The 23,492-nt window shown below is 40.0% G+C and overlaps 1 protein-coding gene across 5 annotated transcripts in view; it reads left to right on the top strand.

Moving 5' to 3' along the window:
- The window catches only part of phf2 (PHD finger protein 2), a 106,523-nt gene that overhangs the window by 36,211 nt on the left and 46,820 nt on the right, over positions 1–23,492 (top strand). For all 5 annotated transcript variants that reach the window (XM_067998711.1, XM_067998713.1, XM_067998714.1 and 2 more), the window contains 5 exons: positions 5,505–5,590; positions 15,755–15,866; positions 19,253–19,413; positions 20,947–21,088; positions 21,795–21,981. In XM_067998711.1, coding sequence (XP_067854812.1) covers positions 5,505–5,590; positions 15,755–15,866; positions 19,253–19,413; positions 20,947–21,088; positions 21,795–21,981 — 688 coding nt within the window. The remainder of the gene's footprint in view (positions 1–5,504; positions 5,591–15,754; positions 15,867–19,252; positions 19,414–20,946; positions 21,089–21,794; positions 21,982–23,492) is intronic.

Here is a 23,492-nt window from a genome sequence, read left to right as displayed (position 1 = left end):
GGATACAATCAGTGTGCATAGCTGATTTAAAGTGATAGACACCATTTTGGGACTTAACACTCAACTCAACGCACAATCTTAACCCCGACCATCTGAATGTGTCTTGGAGGGCCCAGAGGACCCCACCAGTGCTATTTAAAGGGACCGTGCAGGATTTACAGGTTAGTGGCTGGATTATTGCTTCTGGCTGCCAAGACATTTGTAACTGTTTTTGGAGGTCTCCTATAATTGAATTCTAGGAGTAGGGGACATAGCCTAACATATAGAGCCAGGATGTGCAGGAGTGAAGTTATGAAATGCGTCCACACGCAAAGGGTGGGAGAAGTTTGGAATGCTCTTCTGCAAACGGCAGTTGATACTAGCTCAATTGTGAATTCTAAATCTGAGATTGATAGATTTCTGTGAACCAAGGGTATTAAGAAATATGGGGCTAAGGCGGGTATATGGAGTTCGATCACAGATCCACCATGATCTCATTGAATGGCGGAACAGGCTCGAGGGGCTAAATGCCACTGCCACTTGCTGCCTCCTGATATGCACCACCTTATCCTGCAAGAAAGCGGGACGTGCGTCTGGGTGATGTGTCTGTCATGCTTGAATAGCTGCCAGTGTGTGTGGCCTGTGAGTTGTGGGTGGGTGGCTTGCAACAGTGGTAATGTGTAAGGGTGAGAGGAAGCATCTGATTGGAAGAGTTGAGTACTGAGTTTGTTGGTATGTGGGTGATGGGGATGTAGTGTGTGGAGCAGTGGATGTGGCTAGTGGTGTAGTTGGTAGGAGACTCCACTTGACAGTTGACCTCACTCACCTTGACCACTCATGCCAAAGCATTGAACTTCTTCCTGCGCTGCATCCATGTTCATGATGATGTGCGCCTGGCATTGGCTTTCTCCCCCACTGCCTTTTGGGATAAGTCTGGAGGGCCTCTTGCCCTCCCCCACCCCCCGCGGATATAGGATGTCCCTCCTTCTGTCCACCTCTTGCACCAAGGCCTCTAGTACATCAGCAGAGAATCTTGGTGCCTGGTACAAACTCAGATCGACAGATTGATGAGGTCTGGCATGCAGATTGGAGGATGTGGAATATAGTAGTGCACAACCTTTATTCAATGTTTTAACATAACTCATCAGTTTGTAAACATAGGGACGGGAGCTGCATCTGTGTTTTGCATGTGCGATGTCTGATCTCCGTTCAGACTCCATGCAGACAGCAGACTGTTATTTTCAGCAAATAACAGGCACCAACTATTTTAAAGAGATTTTTAATAGAGAGCCTGCCTTTAAGAGATTGGGGCTCTCCCTGCTGGTGGAAAGTGCAAATTGCATTGAATCCTCGCGTCAACGCTGATTCGGAATGCTGTAAGTCCTCAGGCCTCATGAAAGTCTCGTCCTGCCCGTGCAGGGGCCATTGGGCGCGGGGTAATAGCAGATCGGGCTACCTACGCCCAATAATAGGCTCTTTCCAATTTTTTTTCCCACTAAGTTTACCAATTTTTAATTTCTACTGCTAAGGGCAGGCTGACTTCTTGATTGTTAAAAAAGTTGCAATTGCAGGTTTTGAAAGTGAGCATAGAGCCAAAGGAAAGTGCTTTGTTCCCTCTAAGCACCTGCAGCCTCCCTTTCAATTGGGCCAAATTCACTTGGTGGTGCTTAGACCACTGTACTACTCAACCATCTGCAGGCTGTTCTTGCCAGTTACAACCTGGTAAGCAGCAGTATTATTGCAGTTTTCTCTTTAATTTGTTCTACAGCTTGGGGGCCTGAATTCTCCCCGAGATCTCATGCTTCATGTCCCACCCTTTTCTTCTTTTCTCCCTGACTGTGGCCTCCAGGTCTTGACTTTTAAATACCACACCCCTCCCCCCCCCCCCCAGTTTGCCTGCAGCTCCCTACCTTCAAGCTCTCCCAAGACATTTTGCAGGTCCCAAGCTCTCCTCCGTGCTGTCAATGGGTCGCAAACTCTGTTCTAGGTTGCCTTCAGATTCTGAGCTTTCCCCCAGGCCAGTGATGGATCCTCAGCTTACTGTCAGGTCCTGGGCCATACCCCAGGTTGCTTTGAGGTCAAGCAAAACCTCTAGCTCCCGAGGTTCTAGAGGTTCTTCCTGAGCTACCGAGTCTCAAATTTTCTCTTAGTCTGGAGCTTCCCCCAGTCCTCTTGCAGGCCCTGAGATCTCCCCCAGGCCTCTCTCAAATATGTGTACTTTTTGCATCTAGACTTTTAAAGATACAAAATGAAGAGATGAATTATAAGGTGGCCTAAATGTTTGGGATCAAGACAGCAGGTGTTTGTGATTGTGATTTTCTATGTAGTACAGTTGAAATTTCATGAAGTGATGTCAAAATTTATTTGGGGGGTGAAGCACATAGCCTCAACACCGCTCCCCCACCTTAGATGTACAGTGTACCCACTTCTAAAATTGCCACTACATATTGGACATTCTTGTCTTGGGTGATACAGAGTGAGGCAACCTACCATTTACTGTAAAAACAGTCAGTTCTAAAAAGAAAGCGCCGGTTGATCCATTTTTCGGATTCTTTGGTGTTCAGGAAGTGATCATGCCTGTTTAATTAGAATCCTTGGTGGGGTCCATGTTTAAAGCATTAAATAGATATTTCATATTGACACCAATGGCTTGCTTTTTACAGGCCAGAAAAAATAATTTGAATGAAATTTTCTGAAGGCAAAAATATTTTGATGAAAATTCTAGTCAACTTATTAAAATGGTGGGGTTATTTTTACATAGAACTACAGAATTTTACAGCACAGAAGGAGGCCATTCAGTCCATCATGCCTGTGCTGGGTCTCTGAAAGAGCTGTCCATTTCCCTGCTCTTTTTTCATACCCTTTTTAATTTTAATATTTCAAATATTTATCTACTTCCCTTTCAGAAGCTATTTGGATTCTGTTTCCCCTGATTTTTTGGTATGATATTCCTTATCCTAACTACTTTCTGTGTAAAATAATTTCTATTAACTTCTTCCTTCATTCTTTTTGGCAGTGATCTTAAATTTGTGCCCTGTAGTTACTGACTCACCGACCAGTGACAGCAGCTTTTCTCTATTTACCTTATCAAACCCGTCATAATTTGAATAGCTCTATCAGATCTCATCTTAACCTCCTCTGTTTTAATGAAAAGAGCTCCAATTTCTTTAGTTTCTCCTAATAACGAAAGGGTTTCATCTTAGATACTATCTTTAACAACCTCTCCATGGCCTTGACACCCTTTCTAAAGTAGGGCACCCAAAACTAGACATAATATTCTAACTGTGGCCTAACCAATGACTCTTATATGCTTAGCATGACGTCTGCATTTTTGTACTCTGTGTCCTTATTTCTAGAACTTAGAATACCACATACGCATTTTTTTGTTTCAGTTTTATTAACTTGTCCTCGCACTTTTGAAAATGTGTGTATTTGATCTCTAAGCCTGTCTGCTTCTCCACTCCTTTTTAAAGTTTTACATTTTTTTGTTAACTGATGAAACAGCTAATTAGAGTCTATGAGCTTCACTTGGGTGAAGACATAATTGAACTCATACCTAGAAAGAAGCTTGTCTTTTCAGAAATTTCAGTTGTTAGTAGTGTAGAATCAGCTTCATGTGCACATGCTTGCAAGATTTGCAAGATCCCACGTTTACTTCTCTGGGCAGAATGGAAGATTTATTTTCCAGAAGATCACTTGAAGCTTTGAATTCTGCGTGGCAATTCTGGAATTACGTATCTTTTCCTAGAAGTTCTTAAAAGCAGAGTTGGAGGGCTGAGTGAGTAAATGCACTACATGCGGAACCTACTGAACAAGAACCTTAAATTCCTGGTCTGTGCTGATGTCAGTCTCAGTTGGGGCAGTGATGGGAACGCTACAACAGGGAGAGGGAATGATCTATGTTTTCTATTACTGATTATTGTTCAGTAATCCTTGCTTGACATATGCACAAAATTAGGCTTGGCTATGGTTTGCCACATGATCAAGTCATCCACAGATGTTCGCTGTTTAGGCTCACATATGAAGGCAGGTTCTTGGATCTCCCTCTAATGATTTATAGAGTTTACCTAGCGAGTAGCTGGGCCATGCAGTCCAGGAAGATCACTGGTTCGATCCCTGGCTAGTGTTGAATTAGATGACCTTAGTCAGGGCACCAGATATTAAAATTGACATTGCGCCTCTGGATTAGTGAGGGGGAAATGGTCAGGGTTCCTACTCCTGATCAATATCCAGCAACTTCTAGTGGAATTATCACCCACATGTGAACATTGGGTGAGGGCAGAATTGGGCTTGGTTGTGATGCCCTCTATGGAAGAATAGCCCGCTAATATTCATTGGCAAGGCACATACATGAATAATTGCCATTTGGATGAGGTAGCGGAGGCTGACTGGTGCCTATGGAACATACTTCAACAAGAAATCAATGTTTCAATGGGGTTGAAGGAGGCAAAGCATTTAAAAATTAATAGAAGGAAAACAGGCTGCTTGGATGAATTACTGTGGACATATTGTTGCAGAGGGCATTATACCTTCAGCAGGGATAGGACAATTGGAGAGAGAAATCAAAAAATTATTCAGTTTATTTGGATCTGAGGTGATATTATTGTCTGCATCTTACTAGTAGCTACAATTCTGGCCATCTCAGCTAGCCTGAATTTTTGGGTTAATAACTATCCCTTGGTAGTCCAAGGTAGGTCAAGAATTCTTACTACCTGTTATATATTATTGAGCTAAATCTTTTTGCCCATCTTAGATTAGATTATTTCTGAGCGGTCATTGTTTACAGGTATCTTTCCTTTAAGCTTGTTGTCTGTTCAGATAAGTTTAAATTCCATTGTTTTCCTTTTTTCTTTTTCATTAATTCATAAAGAAGTTTGTTCATACTAGTTAGCAAGTGAATAACATTTCAAAATTTGTTTAATATAATAGTGAACTACTGACCGCATTCATGGCTGGACACTTGATGATTTTTGGAGGTAACGATTTAAATTCAGCATTCATATACGTGATGTATACTATCAAGTGGCATAATTGATGGACAAAAGGTTTGTTTGAAAATAGATAAAATCAATGGATCCCTTTCAAAAATAGATAAAATCAATGGAACGATAATCGGGCGGGTTCGATAAAGGATGGGCGATCTGTTCCTTTAGGTTACTGCCTCGGTGGCAAAGTTGAAAATTACGCCCACTATCACCTGGCACCTGATTTGACTTTACATTCACCTATATGCGTCATAACCTAGCAGGCTCTGTCCACAGTAGCAAGCCTTTTCACTAGACAATCAGTGTGTAGAGCTGGAGCATGTGGGTGAATCAAGAATTAAAGTAAAAAAAATCTCCAGGTATTTAAGCTTTGAAATTTTTTTTAAAAAACTGAATCTATTATTAATCTGCATTAGTTAAAAATATTACTTTATATAGGTTAGGTACTACAAGAAGATGCCTTCATAGACAATTAACTGTTTCGGAATAAATGCGGCTTTTCATAAATATAACACATCTTTATATTTGGAATGATTACAGCTGTGTTGGCGTGGAAGAGGATGAGGCACCAAATATTGATATCTACCACTGTCCAAACTGTGAGAAAACTCATGGCCAGTCTACGAGTAAGTTGTTACACAACTGGATTTTGTTAGAATTTAAAAGAGTATTGAGCACAGATATTCTCTTGTGTTCATGTGTCTTCCCATAATATTTTCAAAACAGTGTTTGCTATTTGCTATGTCTAACAAAATGTTGCAACTTTTCTCCAACACGGTACACAGGTTTTGAAATGTTAACTGTATAAATAATTTGACTATTTTGTCTCACTAGAGCTTTTATATGATATTGGGGTCTTGATTTTCAATGAAGGGGTACCAGAGACACCCCAGTAAGTGATTCCTGTTATGTGACTAAAAATACAATAAAACTCCTCAGTAAAGAATGGCTGCTGCGTTAGCAATTCACTTTATAACTCCCAACTCCATTGCTTTGTGACCCTCCACCAACATGGCACCCCTGTTGCTATCAATGTACTTAATTTCTCTCTCATCTCTGTCTTTGGTGCGTATGAAGTCAATCACTGTTTCCCATCTCTATCGCTGACTCTGGTACAGGCCCCATCTCCGCTCCCTTGAGTCAAAGGGGTGCAAACTCGAACAAACATGGTGCACAACTCGCCAGTCATCCATCGACTATATCAAACTTTACTGTGCTTGCTCTCCTCAGCCAGTTTGCCATGTGAGACTAGCTCTGAAGTCAATTGTAGCAATCCTACCACTGCTCTGGCTTAGAACAGCTGAATCATAGACTGACTACGCACAGAAGGAGGCCATTCGGCCTGTCGAGCCCATGCCGGCTCTCTGCGAGAGCAGTCCAGCTAGTCCCACTTCCCTGCCCTTTCCCCGTAGCCCTGCAATTTTTTTTCCTTCAAGTACTTATCCAATTCCCTTTTGGAAGGCACAGTTGAATCTACCTCCACCACACTTTCAGGCAGTGCATTCCAGATCATAACCACTTGCTACGTAAAAAAGTATTTCCTCATGTCGCTTTGGTTCTTTTGCCAATTACCTTAAATCTGTGTCCTCTGGTTCTCGACCCTTCTGCCAATGGGAACAGTTTCTTTCTATCCAGTCTGTCTAGATGCCTCACGATTTTGAATACCTCTATCAAATCTCCTCTCAACCTTCTCTGCTCTAAGAAGAACAACCTCAGCTTCTCCAGTCTATCCACGTAACTGAAGTCCCTCATCCCTGGAATCATTCTAGTAAATCTTTTCTGCACCCTCTCCAACGCCTTCACATCCTTCCTAATGTGCGGTGCCCAGAACTGGACACAATACTCCAGTTGTGGCCGAATCAGTGTTTTATAAAGGTTCATCATAACTTCCTTGCTAGTGTACTCTATGCCTCTATTTACAAAGCCCAGGATCCCGTATGCTTTTTTAACCACTTTCTCAATCTGCCCTGCCACCTTCAATGATTTGTGCACAGGTACCCCCAGGTCTCTCTATTCCTGCACCCCCTTTAGAATTGTACCATTTAGTTTATATTGCTTCTCCTCGTTCTTCCTACCAAAATATATCACTTTGCACTTCTCTGCATTAAATTTCATCTGCCATGTGTCCGCCCATTCCACCAGCCTGTCTATGTCCTCTTGACGTCTATCACTATCCTCCTCACTGTTTACTACACTTCCAAGTTTTGTGTCATCTGCAAATTTTGAAATTGTGCCCTGTGCACCCAAGTCCAAGTCATTAATATATATCAAGAAAAGCAGTGGTCCGTGTACCGACTCCTGGGGAACACCACCATTCCTCCATTCTGAAAAACAACCATTCACTACTACTCTCTGTTTCCTGTCACTTAAGACAATTTTGTATCCATGCTGCCACTGCCCCTTTTATTCCATGGGCTTCAACTTTGCTGACAAGCCTATCATGTGGCACTTTATCATACGCCTTTTGGAAGTCCATATACACAACATCAACAGCATTGTCCTCATCAACCCTCTCTGTTACCTCATCAAAAAACTCAATCAAGTTAGTTAAACACGATTTGCCTTTAACATATCCGTGCTGGCTTTCCTTAATTAATCCACACTTGTCCAAGTGACTGTTAATTTTGTCCTGGATTATCATTTCTAAAAGTTTCCCTATCACCGAGGTTAAACTGACTGGCCTGTAGTTGCTGGGTTTATCCTTACACCCTTTCTTGAACAAGGGTATAACATTTGCAATTCTCCAGTCCTCTGGCATTACCCCCGTATCTAAGGATGATTGGAAGATTATGGCCAGTACCTCTGCAATTTCCACCCTTACTTCCCTCAGCAACCTAGGATGCATCCCATCCGGACCTGGTGACTTATCTATAAAAATGCAGCCAGCCTTTCTAGTACCTCACCTTTGTCAATTTTCACCCCATCCAGTACCTCAACTGCCTCCTCTTTTACTGTGACTTTGACAGCATCTTCTTCCTTAGTAAAAACAGATGCAAAGTACTCATTCAGTACCTCAGCCATGCCCTCTGCCTCCATGCGTAGGTCTCCTTTTTTGTCCCTAATCAGCCCCACCCCTCCTTTTACTACCCGTTTACTACTTATGCTGAGATCAGGGATTGAATCTTTTGACTTGTGTAGTCACAGTCTCCCTGTTAAAAAACCTGTGAAAGTGAAGTTTCACAAGATGAATTTAAACTGCAATAGAGTAAAATAAGAGGTACCGTAAGGTTATTTTAACCCTTAGAACCTGCAATCACTTAACAGATTGATGCAATAAACAACAGGAACATAGGAAGGTACAGGACCAGAAATAACTCAGCAGTTCATCTGGCTGGCCCCAAAAAATGTTATTTTTCTTATTGACTTTCCATCAGGAGGCATGTTATTCAAGAGACTGTTCTACCCACAAATAAATCTTTGCAGCAGATTTTAAAATGCAAAATGTTCTCGCTCCATTTTTCCCTTCTGGGGCTTCCCCATTGGCTCTTCTAGACTGGGGTATCGTATTTACTAAAGGGAGGAGAATTTTGGATTCCTAAACTGTCCGGTCTGTTTGAAGTCCTTTAAATGGAAATTGTCAGACAAGGTGGCCTTAGTTGACTGCTGCATGTGACCCACTATGGCCTCTAGAATGCCTACAATTTTAGGATGGGAATAAAGATCCTAGCACTTGTAGGCTCCTCCAGAGGCTGTCACATCTGATAAAGATTTAAGACCCAATTCCATGACGATAAATGCAACAGCTACATCTGTAACAGCTACGTCTACTTTTGAAGGAGGATTTATTGAGAACTATGGTAATTTTTGACATTTCCAAAAAAGTCATCTGGAAGTCTACCCTTTGGATCCTTGAATCCAGCATCCTTGGATCTGAATCTGGCATGGCATAAATTTATACAGCCTCTTTTTTGAACCTTTGATTTAATGTTTTGTAAATTTCTTGGTGTGGAAAACTGGCGTTCTGATGACGCTTGTGTCAGGTGTGTTAATTGTATCCATGTGATTTATATCAATTAGTGTTAGTTGTATTCAGGTGGTGCATATCAATTGGGGACTGTCTTGTATCTATTCATATGAGAGCTTATCTAAGATGTGGAGTGGGTAATGTTGATCTTTGTGAATAAAGGCTTGGAAGCAACTGAAGACCAGGCTCCAGTATTCTATCCTTCACCATTTGGCTATCCAATTTGTAACAACGTGGCGGGGGGGGGGGTATTGAATTTCATGATGTGCATCTCCTACCTCGTCTGGCATGATGACATAGTAGTGCTCATCCACTAATTTATGACTACGATGGCAGCTACATTCATTTGGGATCAAGAAATTAGATTTCCAGTTTTCTTCCTAGGTGCACACAAGCCTGAATGGAATCTTGTGGATTTAAGAATGCCTTTTTGCTGGTATAAATAAAAGGTGCCACAAAATCCACTCTGGTATCCTGTGGAGGGCAAAGTTTGAATAAACCTGTTAAAAAATAGAAAAGGGCTTATTGGTTGGTAAAGTGTAGTGTACACCATTATTTGCAGGTAGGAAGCAATAAGTCTGCCATAAAGAGCCATTTGTTTGGGAAGGATGGAGTATGCGCTGCATCCTCAGGAGGATTATCTTCCACCGAGGTCTTCAGCAGGATCCAGGTGCTGAGAAGGTCCTAGAGGAAAGAGAAAAGGGACAAAAGTTAGGATGGCACTCAGAGGCTGTACATTAACAGGTGACAGTCTTGAGAATGCAGCTTGAAGTTGTCAAGCTGGCTGAATATTTAAACATATACAAACAAAATGCATTTTAAGCAACCTGCATTCAAAAATTAACAAAATTCTATTTCTTTCTGTTTTAAATCTTACTAGTTCAACATACATAAATTTCAAATATAGTTTTTATGTGTATGTCCTAATTCAGTGATCCTTGTTTTGCACCACTTGGTTATACATGCTGAAGTTCTTGGCAAGAATGCTGTGCTGGTTGTCAGTCAACATATCTTCATATTTTGAAAAGCTTTGTTTAGCATCTAGGCTGTTCAGAGGAACACATTGATAGATGATCACTTTTTTTGACAGCCATGTAAATTGCAGTGTTGCCCTGTTAATATTAATATTGTGCAGCTGGTAGAAGTTTGTGTAGGTTGTCCAGACAAAAATTCCACTTTTGCTGGAGGGTTGTCTGCTAGCCGGAGAATCACATCACAAGTCATTACCCATAACTTCCGCCAATACCAGATCAAAAGTATGACAGACACAAAAAAAATACACTTGCTGGCTGACTGAATCGTGCTTTTTTCCTTGCCTTGTACATAAGTAACAGTTACTCAGATGGCTTCTTGAGTGTCACAGTTGAAAAATTAGAGGTTGATTCTGTTGTAGTCCATGTATTTAAGTCATGAATATTGTTGCAAATAGCTGCTGACACACTTCTTGGTCCTTCATATTTTCTTAACTTTTTTCGATGTGACAAGCATATGTGTGAAGCATGTGCTTTCAGTGTTGGTTGAGGCCAGTATCCCTTGTTTTGCAGTATTCCACTTGCTCTATTATTTGGTTTCTCTTGGAAGATTTCAACTTAATCATCAAGATGCTGTTTGTAGTATTCTGCCAGTTCAAACCAAATTCCATCCTGTATGAACCAGGCTTGGAGGAATATTTGCTTTCTGGGGCTGGACATGTAATGAAGGCTTTCTTTACAGGAATAAACTGGTTGATTGCCTTGAATTTCACCAACAAGTACCATTATTTGTGCATGCACACAACATGTATTGCATTAAAGTTTATTTTCAGAGCAAGATCCCATGGTTTATACATATAAGTAACACGATCAGTCACGAACACTGACTCTTTTGGTGGATCAGTGTCTGTTTTGAGTGATGGGCTTACTGTTTTAAAGATGCTTGCCTGTGACATACAACATTCAATCAAATGAGCTGTCAATTTAATGTCTGCTTCAGATCTTACTTGAAATGTTAGCAGTATTAGAATAAATATGTTAATTTTAATGAAGATGTTAATCTGTTTATTTTAAATAGTTTTTTTATCTCAGAGGAATGATATACGAAGCTATTAAGCATTTGTACGTCCTAATATTGCACACTGTAATTTCTAGGCTGTTGTCTGTTGCTTCTGCACATAAACTTACACACAAGGAACAGCAAGAATATTCAGACTATCTGTCTTCAGTTGTTTTGTCTGTCACTACTGTAATAAATTACTCATACCTGGAACATGCTGTGCATGAACTTCAGATAGATAGATAAGGCTAATGAAGAGTAAACACCCTTGGAATCACTAAACCAAAAAGCTTATCATCACTCGCATGGAAGGTCCCAGATTTGTATTGAAGAGCCTTGTATTTTGGTGCCGCTGTGGCTCCATGTTGTGTTTTGCTATTTGGACAATCCCAAATTGTCATGTGTTAAAATACATTTGTTCTATTCACTCTCTCAGTGGGGTCACGATAGTCTACCCAAGGAGACACGAGGTTAGATTATGGACAAACTAGTCGTTAATGTAATTGCTGCTGAGTTTCGAAGGCACAGGTTTTGCCTTCTTTCCACCTAACAAGAATCTGAAACCCAGCTGTTACTTCAGTATATGTAATAAATTGAAACATTTAATTTTTAAAATTGCTCAAGGCCACCCCCCAGAGAAATGAAATGGTTGATTATTATCATCAGACTATATAACAGAGCATCTGCACAAGGCAAGAAAGAAACACTGAAATTTGGCACACTTCCATAAAAAATTATAAGACCATAAGAGATAGGAGCAGGAGTAGGCCATTCGGCCCCTTGAGCCTGCTCCGCCATTTAATGAGATCATGGCTGATCTGATTTTTACCTCAACTCCACTTTCCCGCCCTTTCCCCATATCCTTTGACTCCCTTGCTGATCAAAAATTTGTCTAACTCAGCACTGAATGTATTCAATGACTCAGCCTCCACAACTTTATGGGGTAAAGAATTCCAAAGATTCACGACCCTCTGGGAGAAGACATTCCTCCTCATTTCCTTCTTAAACGGGCGACCCCTTATTCTGAGACTATGCCCCCTAGTTTTAGATTCCCCTATGAGGGGTAACGCCCTCTCAGCATCTACCTTATCGAGTCCCCTCAGAATCTTGTATGTTTCAATAAGATCTCCTCTCATTCTTCTAAACTCCAATGAGTATAGACCCAACCTGTTCATCTTTCCTCATAAGACAACCCTTCCATACCCGGAATCAACTGGTCTATAGTTACCTGCTTTCTGTCTCACTCCCTTCTTGAATAGGGGTGTTGCGGTTTTCCAATCCGCTGGGACCTTTCCAGAATCTAGTGAATTCTGGAAGATTACAACCAATGCATCCACTATCTCTGTAGCCACTTCCTTTAAGACCCTCGGATGCAAGCCATCAGGTCCAGGGGACTTGTCAGCCTTTAGACCCATTAGTTTACCTAGTACTTTTTCTCTAGTGATAGTGATTGTTTTTAGTTCCTCCCTCCCCTTTGCCCCTTGATTTTCTACTATTATTGGTATGTTATTAGTGTCTTCTACTGTGAAGACAGATACAAAATATCTGTTCAATTCCTCTGCCATTTCCTTGTTTTCCATTATTATTTCCCCAGTCTCATCCCCTAGGGGCCAATGTTTACTTTAGCTACCTACTTCCTTTTTATGTACTTCCATTATGGAATCAGGATCAATTTGAGCGGGAACTGTCATCATCAAAGATATTGCAAGCTGTGCACAGGTATAAAGAGACAGGTTCACAGTTGGGAAAGGAGCTTCAGTAGGAGAGGAGTTAAAGAACTCCTGAGGAGAAGTGAGCAATAACACAGGTGAGTGGGCGGAGATTTGGCAGATGCAATATAATATTGGAAAATGTGAGGTTATGCACTTTGGCAGGAAAAATCAGAGAGCAAGTTATTTTCTTAATGGCGAGAGACTGGAAAGTACTTCAGTACAAAGGGATCTGGGGGTCCTAGTGCAAGAAAATCAAAAAGTTGGTATGCAGGTGCAGCAGGTGATCAAGAAAGCCAACGGAATGTTGGCTTTTATTGCTAGGGGGATAGAATATAAAAACAAGGAGGTATTGCTGCAGTTATATAAGGTATTGGTGAGACCGCACCTGGAATACTGCATACAGTTTTGGTCTCCATACTTAAGAAAAGTACAAAGAAGGTTCACTCGGTTAATCCCGGGGATGAGGGGGCGGACATATGAGGAGAGGTTGAGTAGATTGGGACTCTACTCATTGGAGTTCAGAAGAATGAGAGGCGATCTTATTGAAACATATAAGATTGTGAAGGGTCTTGATCGGGTGGATGCAGTAAGGATGTTCCCAAAGATGGGTGAAACTAGAACTAGGGGGCATAATCTTAGAATAAGGGGCTGCTCTTTCAAAACTGAGATGAGGAGAAACTTCTTCACTCAGCGGGTGGTAGGTCTGTGGAATTTGCTGCCCCAGGAAGCTGTGGAAGCTACATCATTAGATAAATTTAAAACAGAAATAGACAGTTTCCTAGAAGTAAAGGGAATTAGGGGTTATGGGGAGCGGGCAGGAAATTGGACATGAAGCTGAGTTCGGATCGGTCAATGCCCTGTGGGTGGCGGAGAGGGCCCAGGGGCTATGTGGCCGGGTCCTGCTCCGACTTCTTGTGTTCTTTAGATTTGTGGTTGGGATCAGATCAGCCATGATCTTATTGAATGGCGGAGCAGGCTCGAGGGGCCGATTGGCCTACTCCTGCTCCAATTTCTTATGTTCTTATGTTCTTATGTAAAGGGAGCAAAGGACAGGCAGATTAAGTTGAATATCGCACCACTCGAATACAGACTGGTGCTACCTTCAGGAAGTTCTAAAAATAGTGGCTCTTGTCATGGGATAGGACACTTGTCAAAATCACATGCCTTCTATGGAATGTGTGGGAAGCAGAAATGATATGAGGCAGGATGATGACCTCTTAAAATAAAAGCACCCTTAGTGATTCCACTGTTAGATTGCCTTGATTTACCCATGGCATGTGAAGGATAACTATATTTAATGAAAGAGGAATACCACACCTGAAGGCCAGTAATCTACTTTTTAAACTGGTATTATGGGTGTCGGCCTTGATGGTAGCACTCTCATCTCTGAGCCAGAAAGTCGTAGGTTTAAGCCCCACTCCAGAAACCTGAGCACATAATCCAGGGTGGCATTTCAGTGCTGTGCTGAAAGAGTGCTGCACTGTTGGAGGTACTGTCGTTCAGATGAGACATTAAACTGAGGGCCTGTCGCCCCTCTCAAGTGGACGTAAACGATCTCCAGACACTATTTGAAGAAGAACTAGAGAGTTCTCTCAGTGCCTTGGCCAACATTTATCCCTCAGCCAACATAAGAACATAAGAAATAGGAGCAGGATTAGGCCATACGGCCCCTCGAGTCTGCTCCGCCATTCGATCAGATCATGGCTGATCTTCGACCTCAACTCCACTTTCCCATCTGATCCCCATATCCCTTGATTCCCCTAGAGTCCAAAAATCTATCCATCTCAGCCTTGAATATATTCAATTACTCAGCATCCACAGCCCTCTGGGTAGAGAATTCTAAAGATTCACAACCCCCTGCTTGAAGAAATTCCTCCTCATCTCAGTCTTGAATGGCCGATCCCGTATCCTGCGATTATCCCCCCTAGTTCTAGCCTTTTTAGCCAGGGCAAACAATGTCTCAGCATTTACCCTGTTAAGCCCCCTCATAATCTTATATGTTTCAATGAGATCACTTCTCATTCTTCTAAACTCCAGATAGTATAGGCCTATTCTACTCAACCTCTCTTCAGAGGACAACCCTCTCATCCCAGGAATTAATCTAGTGAACCTTTATTGCACCCCCTCCAAGGCAAGTATATCCTTCCTTAGGTAAGGAGACCAAAACTGTACGCAGTACTCCAGGTGAGGTCTCACCAATGCCCTGTACAACTGTAGTAAGACTTCCTTATTCTTGTACTCCAACCCCCTTGTAATAAAGGCCAACATTTGCCTTCCTAATTGCTTGCTGTAGCTGCATACTAACTTTTTGTGTTTCTTGTACGAGGGCCATCCAAGTCTCTCTGAACACCAACATTTAATAGTTTCTTACCATTTAAAAAATATTTTGTTTTTCTATTCTTCCTACCAAAGTGAATAACCTCACATTTCCCCACATTATACTCCATCTGCCACCTTCTTGCCCACTCACTTAACCTGTCTATATCCCTTTGCAGACTCTTTCTGTCCTCCTTACAGCATTTCTTTCCCACCTAACTTTGTATCATCAGCAAACTTGGATACATTACACTTGGTCCCTTCATCTAAGTCATTAATATAGGTGGTAAATTGCTGAGGCCCAAGCACCGATCCTTGCGGTACCCCACTAGTTACAGCCTGCCAACCTGAGAATGGCCCGTTTATCCCTTCTTTCTGTTTTCTGTTGTTTAACCAATCCTTAATCTGTGCTAATATATTACCCCCAACCCTATGAGCCAACACCTAAAACAGATGATCTAGTCATTTATTTCATTGCTGTTTGTGGGATCTTGCTGTGTGCAAATTTGCTGCTGCATTTCCTATATTACAACAGTAACAACACTCCAAAAGTACTTAATTGGCAGTAAAGCACTTTGGGACATCTTGAGCTCATGCAAGCCGCTATATAAATGCAAGTTCTCTTACTGAAAACGCTTGCGTCTGACACCCCTCTCCCCATGTGACCTTCCTTTTTATATTACATCCCAATTAAAAGGTGCTGTTAGAATGCCATAACATTTTGTTAGATATTTTAAGCACAGTATTTCTCTCCTTATACTTTCCAGTGAAAAAGAAAAGGCAAAAGTATGAGCCGATACATACCGTGGATATTATACGACCAGTGCAGAATGGAAGCCAGGTGTTCGTAAAAGAACTCCGAAGTCGGACCTTCCCCAGGTAGGTTTTCTCACATGGAAACCATTAGAAAATGTTGCTTGCAAGGCATTTCTGAATACACAAATTGTTAAATCTGACTACTCACTAATTAAACTGGGAAATTTGAGTCACCGATATTCAAGAAGTTAATAAGTTCAACAGCTACAGAATTTATTTATCTATGCATTTATTGTTACAAATTTGTGCTAATGTATCATGAGAAAATTGCCATAATTATGGTAGATGCCTTACTTGCTTTGAATTAACTTGCTTTGACTTAAACATACCATATATACTGTGAATGAATATCCTTTGAAAATTGCATTTGCGTAATACAGAAAAATTTCAGTTTCAAATTAGCAGTGTTAACTCTCATTTTTTTTTCAACATTTTGTTTTAAATAAACGTGTTAAAGTTAATGAATGGATGGTACTTGTTTTTCAAAAGCTGAATGTTGTACAGCAGAATACTGGTGTTCTGTATAATTCAGTTTTACAATATTAACAGTTCATGTATTGCAACAAAATTGTAGGAGATAGTGCCCAACGATTGTGTGCTGGAATTCATTGTAAATTAGTTTTTTTGCTTTTATTCTGCAGTTTTACCTTATTAATCATTGAATGGTAAAACTAAACTTTGAAGGAACAATAGTACTTGGAATGTGCAGGATTGGAAAAGACCCCTGTGGTTCACCTGGCAGGTCCCAGTGTCTAGGAAAGATCATATCCCATGATACCTCAAGTAGTGCTTTAACAAATTTTTCACCAGGTACATATCTAATTCTCTCTGAACATGCTGACACAGTCAGCCTTCACTGCCTCTCTTGGAACCCAATTCCATACATTTTATACCCTTTGCGTAAAACTAGTAATATAGCAAAAGATCTCTCCAGAATCACATTTTTATTTTGTGTATTTCTGAAAGTATATTCTGCTTGTAACAAATCTCATTATGTTTATTCATACAGTTTGGGTCATTATTTTGTGGGCAGGTATATGTTACATATGAGATGGTTTCAGTTTTAATTTTAGTTTATTTATTTCCATATTCTGCTTAGATTACTTGCCAATTGCACCAAAACTAACAAACAAATCACAGGGTAATTCTGACAATCTGCACTTAAATCACAGAACAATGAAATTGTCTGGCCTTTACCTTTTGGGCAAAGCAAACCAGAGAAAGTTGCCAGAGAAACTGAAAGCACACTATCTGTTTTTTTTCTTATTTTATCCTATCTTGGTGGAAGTTAGTATTCATAGTATCATATTAGATACAGCACAGGAGGAGGCCATTCGGCCCATCATGCCTGTGCTGTTTGAAAGAGCTATCCAATTAGTCCCATTCCCCAGTTCTTCCCCAGTAGCTGTGTAAATTTTTTCCCTTCAAGTATTTAACCAATTCCCTTTTGAAAGTTACTATTGAATCTGCTTCCACAGCCCTTTCAGGCAGTGCATTCCAGATCATTGCGTAAAAAAATATTTCCGCATATTCTTGTATCCTTTAACTTCTTTTGATAAAACAATAGCTTTCAAGGTGCACTTACAACTTTTTCAAAGCTACCATGTCAACTGTAGAGGAACTCATCTTGTGACTTAAAATTAAAACTTGGTATGACCAAAGAAGAAAAGGGCAAATGGTACCTGCTGATTGATGAATAAGTTCCCCACCATGCATAAGCTATGCATTTCCCATCTTTTCACGCATACTCTTCTGGCTTTGCCTGTTCTGTTGTGGTTCAAATGGAGTTGGCAAGAAGCTACAGCAGAAGACATTTCCGCAGGAATGGGTAACTACGTCATCCTCCAAGGTGCGACAGATTAATGACCCTGTGCCCAGCCTGTTCTGTACCACATCAGGTGGTTTCTCCTGATGGTTTGGCAAATTTATTGAATAGTTAATAAGCACAGATCCTGAAAGATCCTAGTTTCAATTTCTGTTCAATATACTCTCATTTTGATGAAAAATACCTTTCCAAAGAGTCAAATCTATTCAGTGGAATATGGCCTTTTTTTCCTAACCAAAACTCAGTATGAAGGCTGAACATTGCATGAGGAAGTTGTTGATCAATTCTTCTACTTTGAAGTTAAGTAAAGTATGCACCAAAAAAATTCAATTCAGCCCAACAAACAGGAACCTGATCAATTCAAGAATGCAGTACTGCTACAGCAAGATTGGGAGTTTTGCCAATGAGGATGATTTTCTGATCACCAGTGACTGACGTATTTTGCATTGCTGCCTAGACTTTGATGTGAAACCTTGCAAAACTATCTGGCATTTCTACAATAAGAAAATCTAAAGAATGTTGCATTGCAAGCAGGTATAGGACATGGATGGAGACATAAACTGATGTACACTTGTTATCCTTCAGATCGGATTGGCAGATGCCAACCTTTTGTTTGAGGATTTGGGGACTGGGTGGTCTGATATCAAGTATATTGAGGAATAGATGTAGATTTCTTTTTTCAGATACAGTGGCCTGTTGCACCCATCTGCTTTTTCTTCTGATGCTAGTTTGATAATTGTTCAATATTTACTGCTTTTTTCTTTCCACCTCATGCTTTGGGGGGAAGAAGGTAGTAGCTCCATGTTAAAATTATGTGGATGGTTAATTACATAAGTATCTTTTGCACTTTTGTGAAGCATTGACACATTAACCTGATTAGTTCTCCTTCATTTGGTCCAATATTGTTTCATCAGTCTTGCTGTTAGTGTCTTCAACAAATGGCACTCTTTGACCATGTTTTGGTGTAGACCATTATTGTACCCATTCCTCTCCACCCTCCCTCCTCAATCTTGCATACTACTTTGTACTACTTCAGTATACAATCTTATGAGTATACACAGAGAAGACTTGAATGAGGTAAGAAAGATACTTACCAGAAGTCCTCATTCTTCTGAATGATATTTTGTCTGCACATGCATTCCCTCACTCCTCCTCTCTATTCCATTGGAATTTTCATCTTTTTGAATCTTTATGTACTGACAATTCTAAAGTTGAACTGGGGATGATGTCATTTTGCAGGCACTGAGCTATCGTGAGATGAGAACACAGCAGTATTTAAAGGCTGTGTGAAATGCTGAGCAGTTTCTCCCATTTGCTTTCCCCAATTGGCCCATTATCCTATGAATATGTGCAGTGAAGACTTAATTCAAAAGAATGAGGATTAATAGTAAGTAATTTACCTTTTTCAGTAATTGTTTATATGCACCGTGACCACAAATATTCGATGTGATAAAGAACATAATTACAAACAACTTGACCTGCCAAAAAAATGCACGTGACATTCGTATACATAAGATATATAAAATAAATTAACTAGTTAAAATAGCCATTGTTATCAAAAGTTATATAAAATGTGCTTTTTTTCTATTATTGTAGTAAAGTAAATCTACATTTATTTTTATAGTGCGGAGGAGGTTATTCTGAGGCTGACTGGAACGCAACTGTCCTTGGGTTTTCTGGAAGAAAATGGTTTTACTGGACCTGTTTTGGTTGCAAAGAAGGATGGTTTGGGATTAAGTTTACCACCACTTACATTTTCTGTTAGTGACCTTGAAAATTATGTTGGTAAGTATTTAAATGAACAAGAGGTTGTATTATACACAAATTGGAGAAAGTGAGAACAACCTTTTTTTTTGTTATATTAAAATGTATCCTTAGGAAAGAATATATTTGCATTCTATTTATTTTCCAGCACTTACTTATCATCATGTATTTTGTGTAAAGCAAATCTTATTTTGTGAAAGCTATCAGTATTGATAAAAGTTGTACAGCCAAAAATAGGTTTATATATTGCATGTGTATATATTGTAATTGCATTATATGTAGAAGGTGCTCATCAGTAAGAACTGGTTTATGGAAGTTGTTTCATTGAGAAATGTCACAACACCTAACCAGTTAAAAATATGAAATGAATTCTGTTTGCATTATACACAATAATATTAAACTGTAATCTCAGTTTTTAATCTATTATCATCAAGTGTATTGTGTGCTTCAAATCAACATAATACAAGTAACTGCTACGAGCAACCAGGAGTCATAATGGAACTGAGGCCAGGCTGAGGTCATAACATAATTAGGGGCTTCTGATGAAATCAAATAAGAGTCAAGCTCTTTTGTTTATTTTAAATAATGCAGAGACTCTTTTTTTTCTTTTGTTTGTAAAACTAAAGAAGGCTCCCACCTGAAACATTAGCCTCACCGTCAGATGCTAACTGACTTTCTGTGCATTTTGAACATTTTTCATTTTAATTTCCAGCATTCATAGTTTTTCTTTTTATCTTTGATGGAGAGACTGACATTGTAGTCATCAGAAGGACGGTTTACTTGTCTGTTAAGACTAAATATTATTGTTAACATACTATTAAAGCAGTTCTCCAATATCCAACTGATGACTTGTGTATTAGTTGATGGAAAGTATTACCCACTGATATGAAGGCCTTGCAGCATTAAAGTACATTCCACTATGTCATTATTCACCTCATGTGCTAATCTGTATTATATACACTTAAAAGACATCTTGTAGTAGCTGTTTAGGATAATCTGTGCATCATCTCTAGTCATTATGGCCTTGATCTTGCTACAAGGAGAAAGATGCAGCGTTCCTGGGCTATCTTTATTTAGCCTTTAACATATATTAAACAGGTCCAGTGCCTTTTAGTGTCATTATTGTGTATAATGTACAGAGAGATCAATTATTTTCTCTTCAGAATTGTAGTTATCCTTCTTTGAATTAAGGTATTCTCCATCTACCGTACTTACCACCTGGTTCTCCTTTGGGCTAGTGTTAGGTTGATGGTGTAATCACTTTTTTGTGTGTTTCTATTCTCTTATTCACAAATGTTATGTGCTGACATGGGCCTTTCTTATGTGATTTTATAGCACATTTTGACCAGTGTTTAAAATAATAGGGTTAAATGAATCAAAGTTCATTCATTTGAAATAATTTCTATTTTGGTAGTTAAAGTTTTGCGTAGCTTCAGTTTACACTTTTAACCCCACATAGACAACATTCTGTTGAGACTTCAATGACTTTACCTTATAATAAGAGTCCTTAGTCCTTAAAGACAAGTTTTGTTGTATTCTCACTTTATTTTCCAGGCCCAGACAGAGTTATTGACGTTGTAGATGTCACCAAACAAAAGACCTGCAAGTTGACCATAAAGGAATTTGTTGACTACTACTATAATGCAAACCGAAAGAGAGTTCTTAATGTGATAAACCTTGAATTTTCAGATACCAAGTAAGTTTTTTAAATGTAACATTTTCTTATAATTAGAACATTTTCTCAACGTTGGTTGTGCTGTTTAAGATCTATAGCAAAAATGTAGAAAAATTCTGAAAGGAAAAAGATATTTAGCTGCCCAGCTATTATGTTGGGTGGCCACCATCAAAGCATTGTGTCCTTAATTTCTTCAGTCAGCTAAACCAGATGCAGTGTTCAAAAAAAGCACTCTGTTCTCAATTGGGCTGTGAGAAAAAATGTCATGCAGAAGTGAGGCTAACCATTTTTTTGGGTGGGTGGAGGGGACGGGACATGGAAAAACTGACCGAGTCCAAGTTGCTCAATTTGAATTGATATTAGCTTTATTGGCACAGAGTGTAATTGATAATTGTCTTGGAGAAATGCAAAACACAGACTATGCTGCTCTTCTAGAATAAAGGAGGCTACATGGTAGCCAACAACAATTATAGAGCTACTATTGGTACAATAACATTTAGTTAAGGCATTAGTTATGGGTTTGAATCAGATTTTATTTCCAATCAGAGGTTCTAATGTATATATTGTGAAGTGTTACTATAGCTCAAAAAGTAGCAGACTAAAGGATCATCCGGTTAGGGACAAAAATGTTACAGTGGGAGATTAAATGGCAAAAAATATCTTTCTCAGTCAAATTTGTGAATATCTTTTAACAAAAACTCAGAATTGCATTTCTCTTTCTTTGCAGAATGTCTAGTTTGGTTGAAGCTCCTGAAGTTGTCAAAAAATTGTCCTGGGTTGATAATTTGTGGCCTGATGATTCAATTTTTGATAAGCCAAAAGTTACAAAGTATTGCCAAATAGGTGTAAAGGATAGCTACACAGACTTCCACATAGGCTCAGGAGGCTCTTCTGTTTGGTATCATCTCCTACGAGTAAGTTGAAGTTGAATTTTTAAACAAGAACAATAACTTGCATTTATAAAGTGGTTTACAAGTGGAATAGTATAAAAGCTTTACAGCAAACACAGCCATGTAGCACAGCACATTGCAGAAACAGAGTAAAGATTAGTCCCTGTGAATCAATAATCAATGAATTCCTGATCTCACTCAGAGTAGCAATGAGAAAGCATTAGATCGAGAAAAGTTGCTTTCTTGGAGTGTAAGTCAACCTGTACAGTTCTTATATGGTTTCTTCTGATTGGTCATAGAAAAGCTTTAAGAAAGATCTGGAAGTAGGTTCCCCCCAATCACTCTGTCGTGTTATGTTGCATGGCATGGAGTGAAATAACTTATAATAAAGGATTTTAATTCTTTTAAAAGTCTGATGACTAAAAACATGCCTCCTACTCCATTCCAAACAAGCTCAACACAACCTTCAGGACCAGTCAGCTGATTCCCCTACTGTTCGGATGCTCCCAGTGAGTGCTGGTTAGGAAATCATGGGAATTAATTTAAATTAACTAGTCACTATTCCATGGCATTGCACATGGGATGTGAAGACCAAGGGCACTTTGCAGGCCAAGCAGGGTAAGAGGATAAAGAGATAGTTGAAGCAAGACAGAGAGGGGAGAGCAGATGGATAGGAGCAGGATGGGAGGAAGGAGGGGGACTGGGGATGTGGTGAGGGGGAGACGGATGGGGGTAGAGAACGAGAGGAGGGGAGGGAGGAGATGAGCAAAGTTGAGGGAGGGAGGAGAGAGAATGATGGGAGGGAAGGGGAGAGTAGAGCAAAAGGGATGGGAGGAGGAAGTGGAGAGCGAAGGGATGGGGAAGGGGTGAGAAAGGGATGGGTGATTGTTATTTGGCTCATTGAGAGGTGAATAAGGTAAGAGGCAGAATGCCTTAGTGGGGTTGGTGGAGCATAGCAGACTTTTGTTTTATCTTGGTGCTCCCTCTTTCTTCGCTCCACATGCATGAATGCTGCGTTATTCTCAATCGGTAGCTCGGTGTAGTTCTGCATATTCGCTGACAGTTGCCTTAGTAAACTGCTTTTTCACAGGTTATGTGTTACTTATTTGTACCTTTTCTTGCTGGTCTTCTGTTTGTTGTTGCTTTCTGTTGGGGGTTGCAGTCGTTTCCTCAAGCGCACTTTTCAACAATGTGCCAGCAACAGTTTTTATGGTGCTCCGATAACTTTTTTTTGGTTGAGTTACTGATCTACTCTTTTCAGTAACAGACTTCTATTTTTCATCTGCTCCATTTAATTTTATGATTTTTAACATTTGTGGTTACATTTTGGTTTTCCGATTTTTAATTGAGAATATGAATTGAATTCTCCTGAACATGGTAGGCCTGCCATGTAACTTTAGGTAATGTAAGTTCCAATGGAATGTTGTGAGCACACACTGTTTTTAATATATAATAGTTGGATGGAAAATCAAGCAACTGAGGCCCATGATTTCCTGACCAGCGCTCCCTGAGAGTGCCACTCCTCACTGGGATCA

Source organism: Heptranchias perlo, chromosome 17, assembly GCF_035084215.1.
Source record: "Heptranchias perlo isolate sHepPer1 chromosome 17, sHepPer1.hap1, whole genome shotgun sequence".
Taxonomy (NCBI): Eukaryota; Metazoa; Chordata; class Chondrichthyes; order Hexanchiformes; family Hexanchidae; genus Heptranchias; species Heptranchias perlo.
Note: the sequence above shows the minus strand (reverse complement) of the source record. Positions and strands in the feature narration are given on the sequence as shown.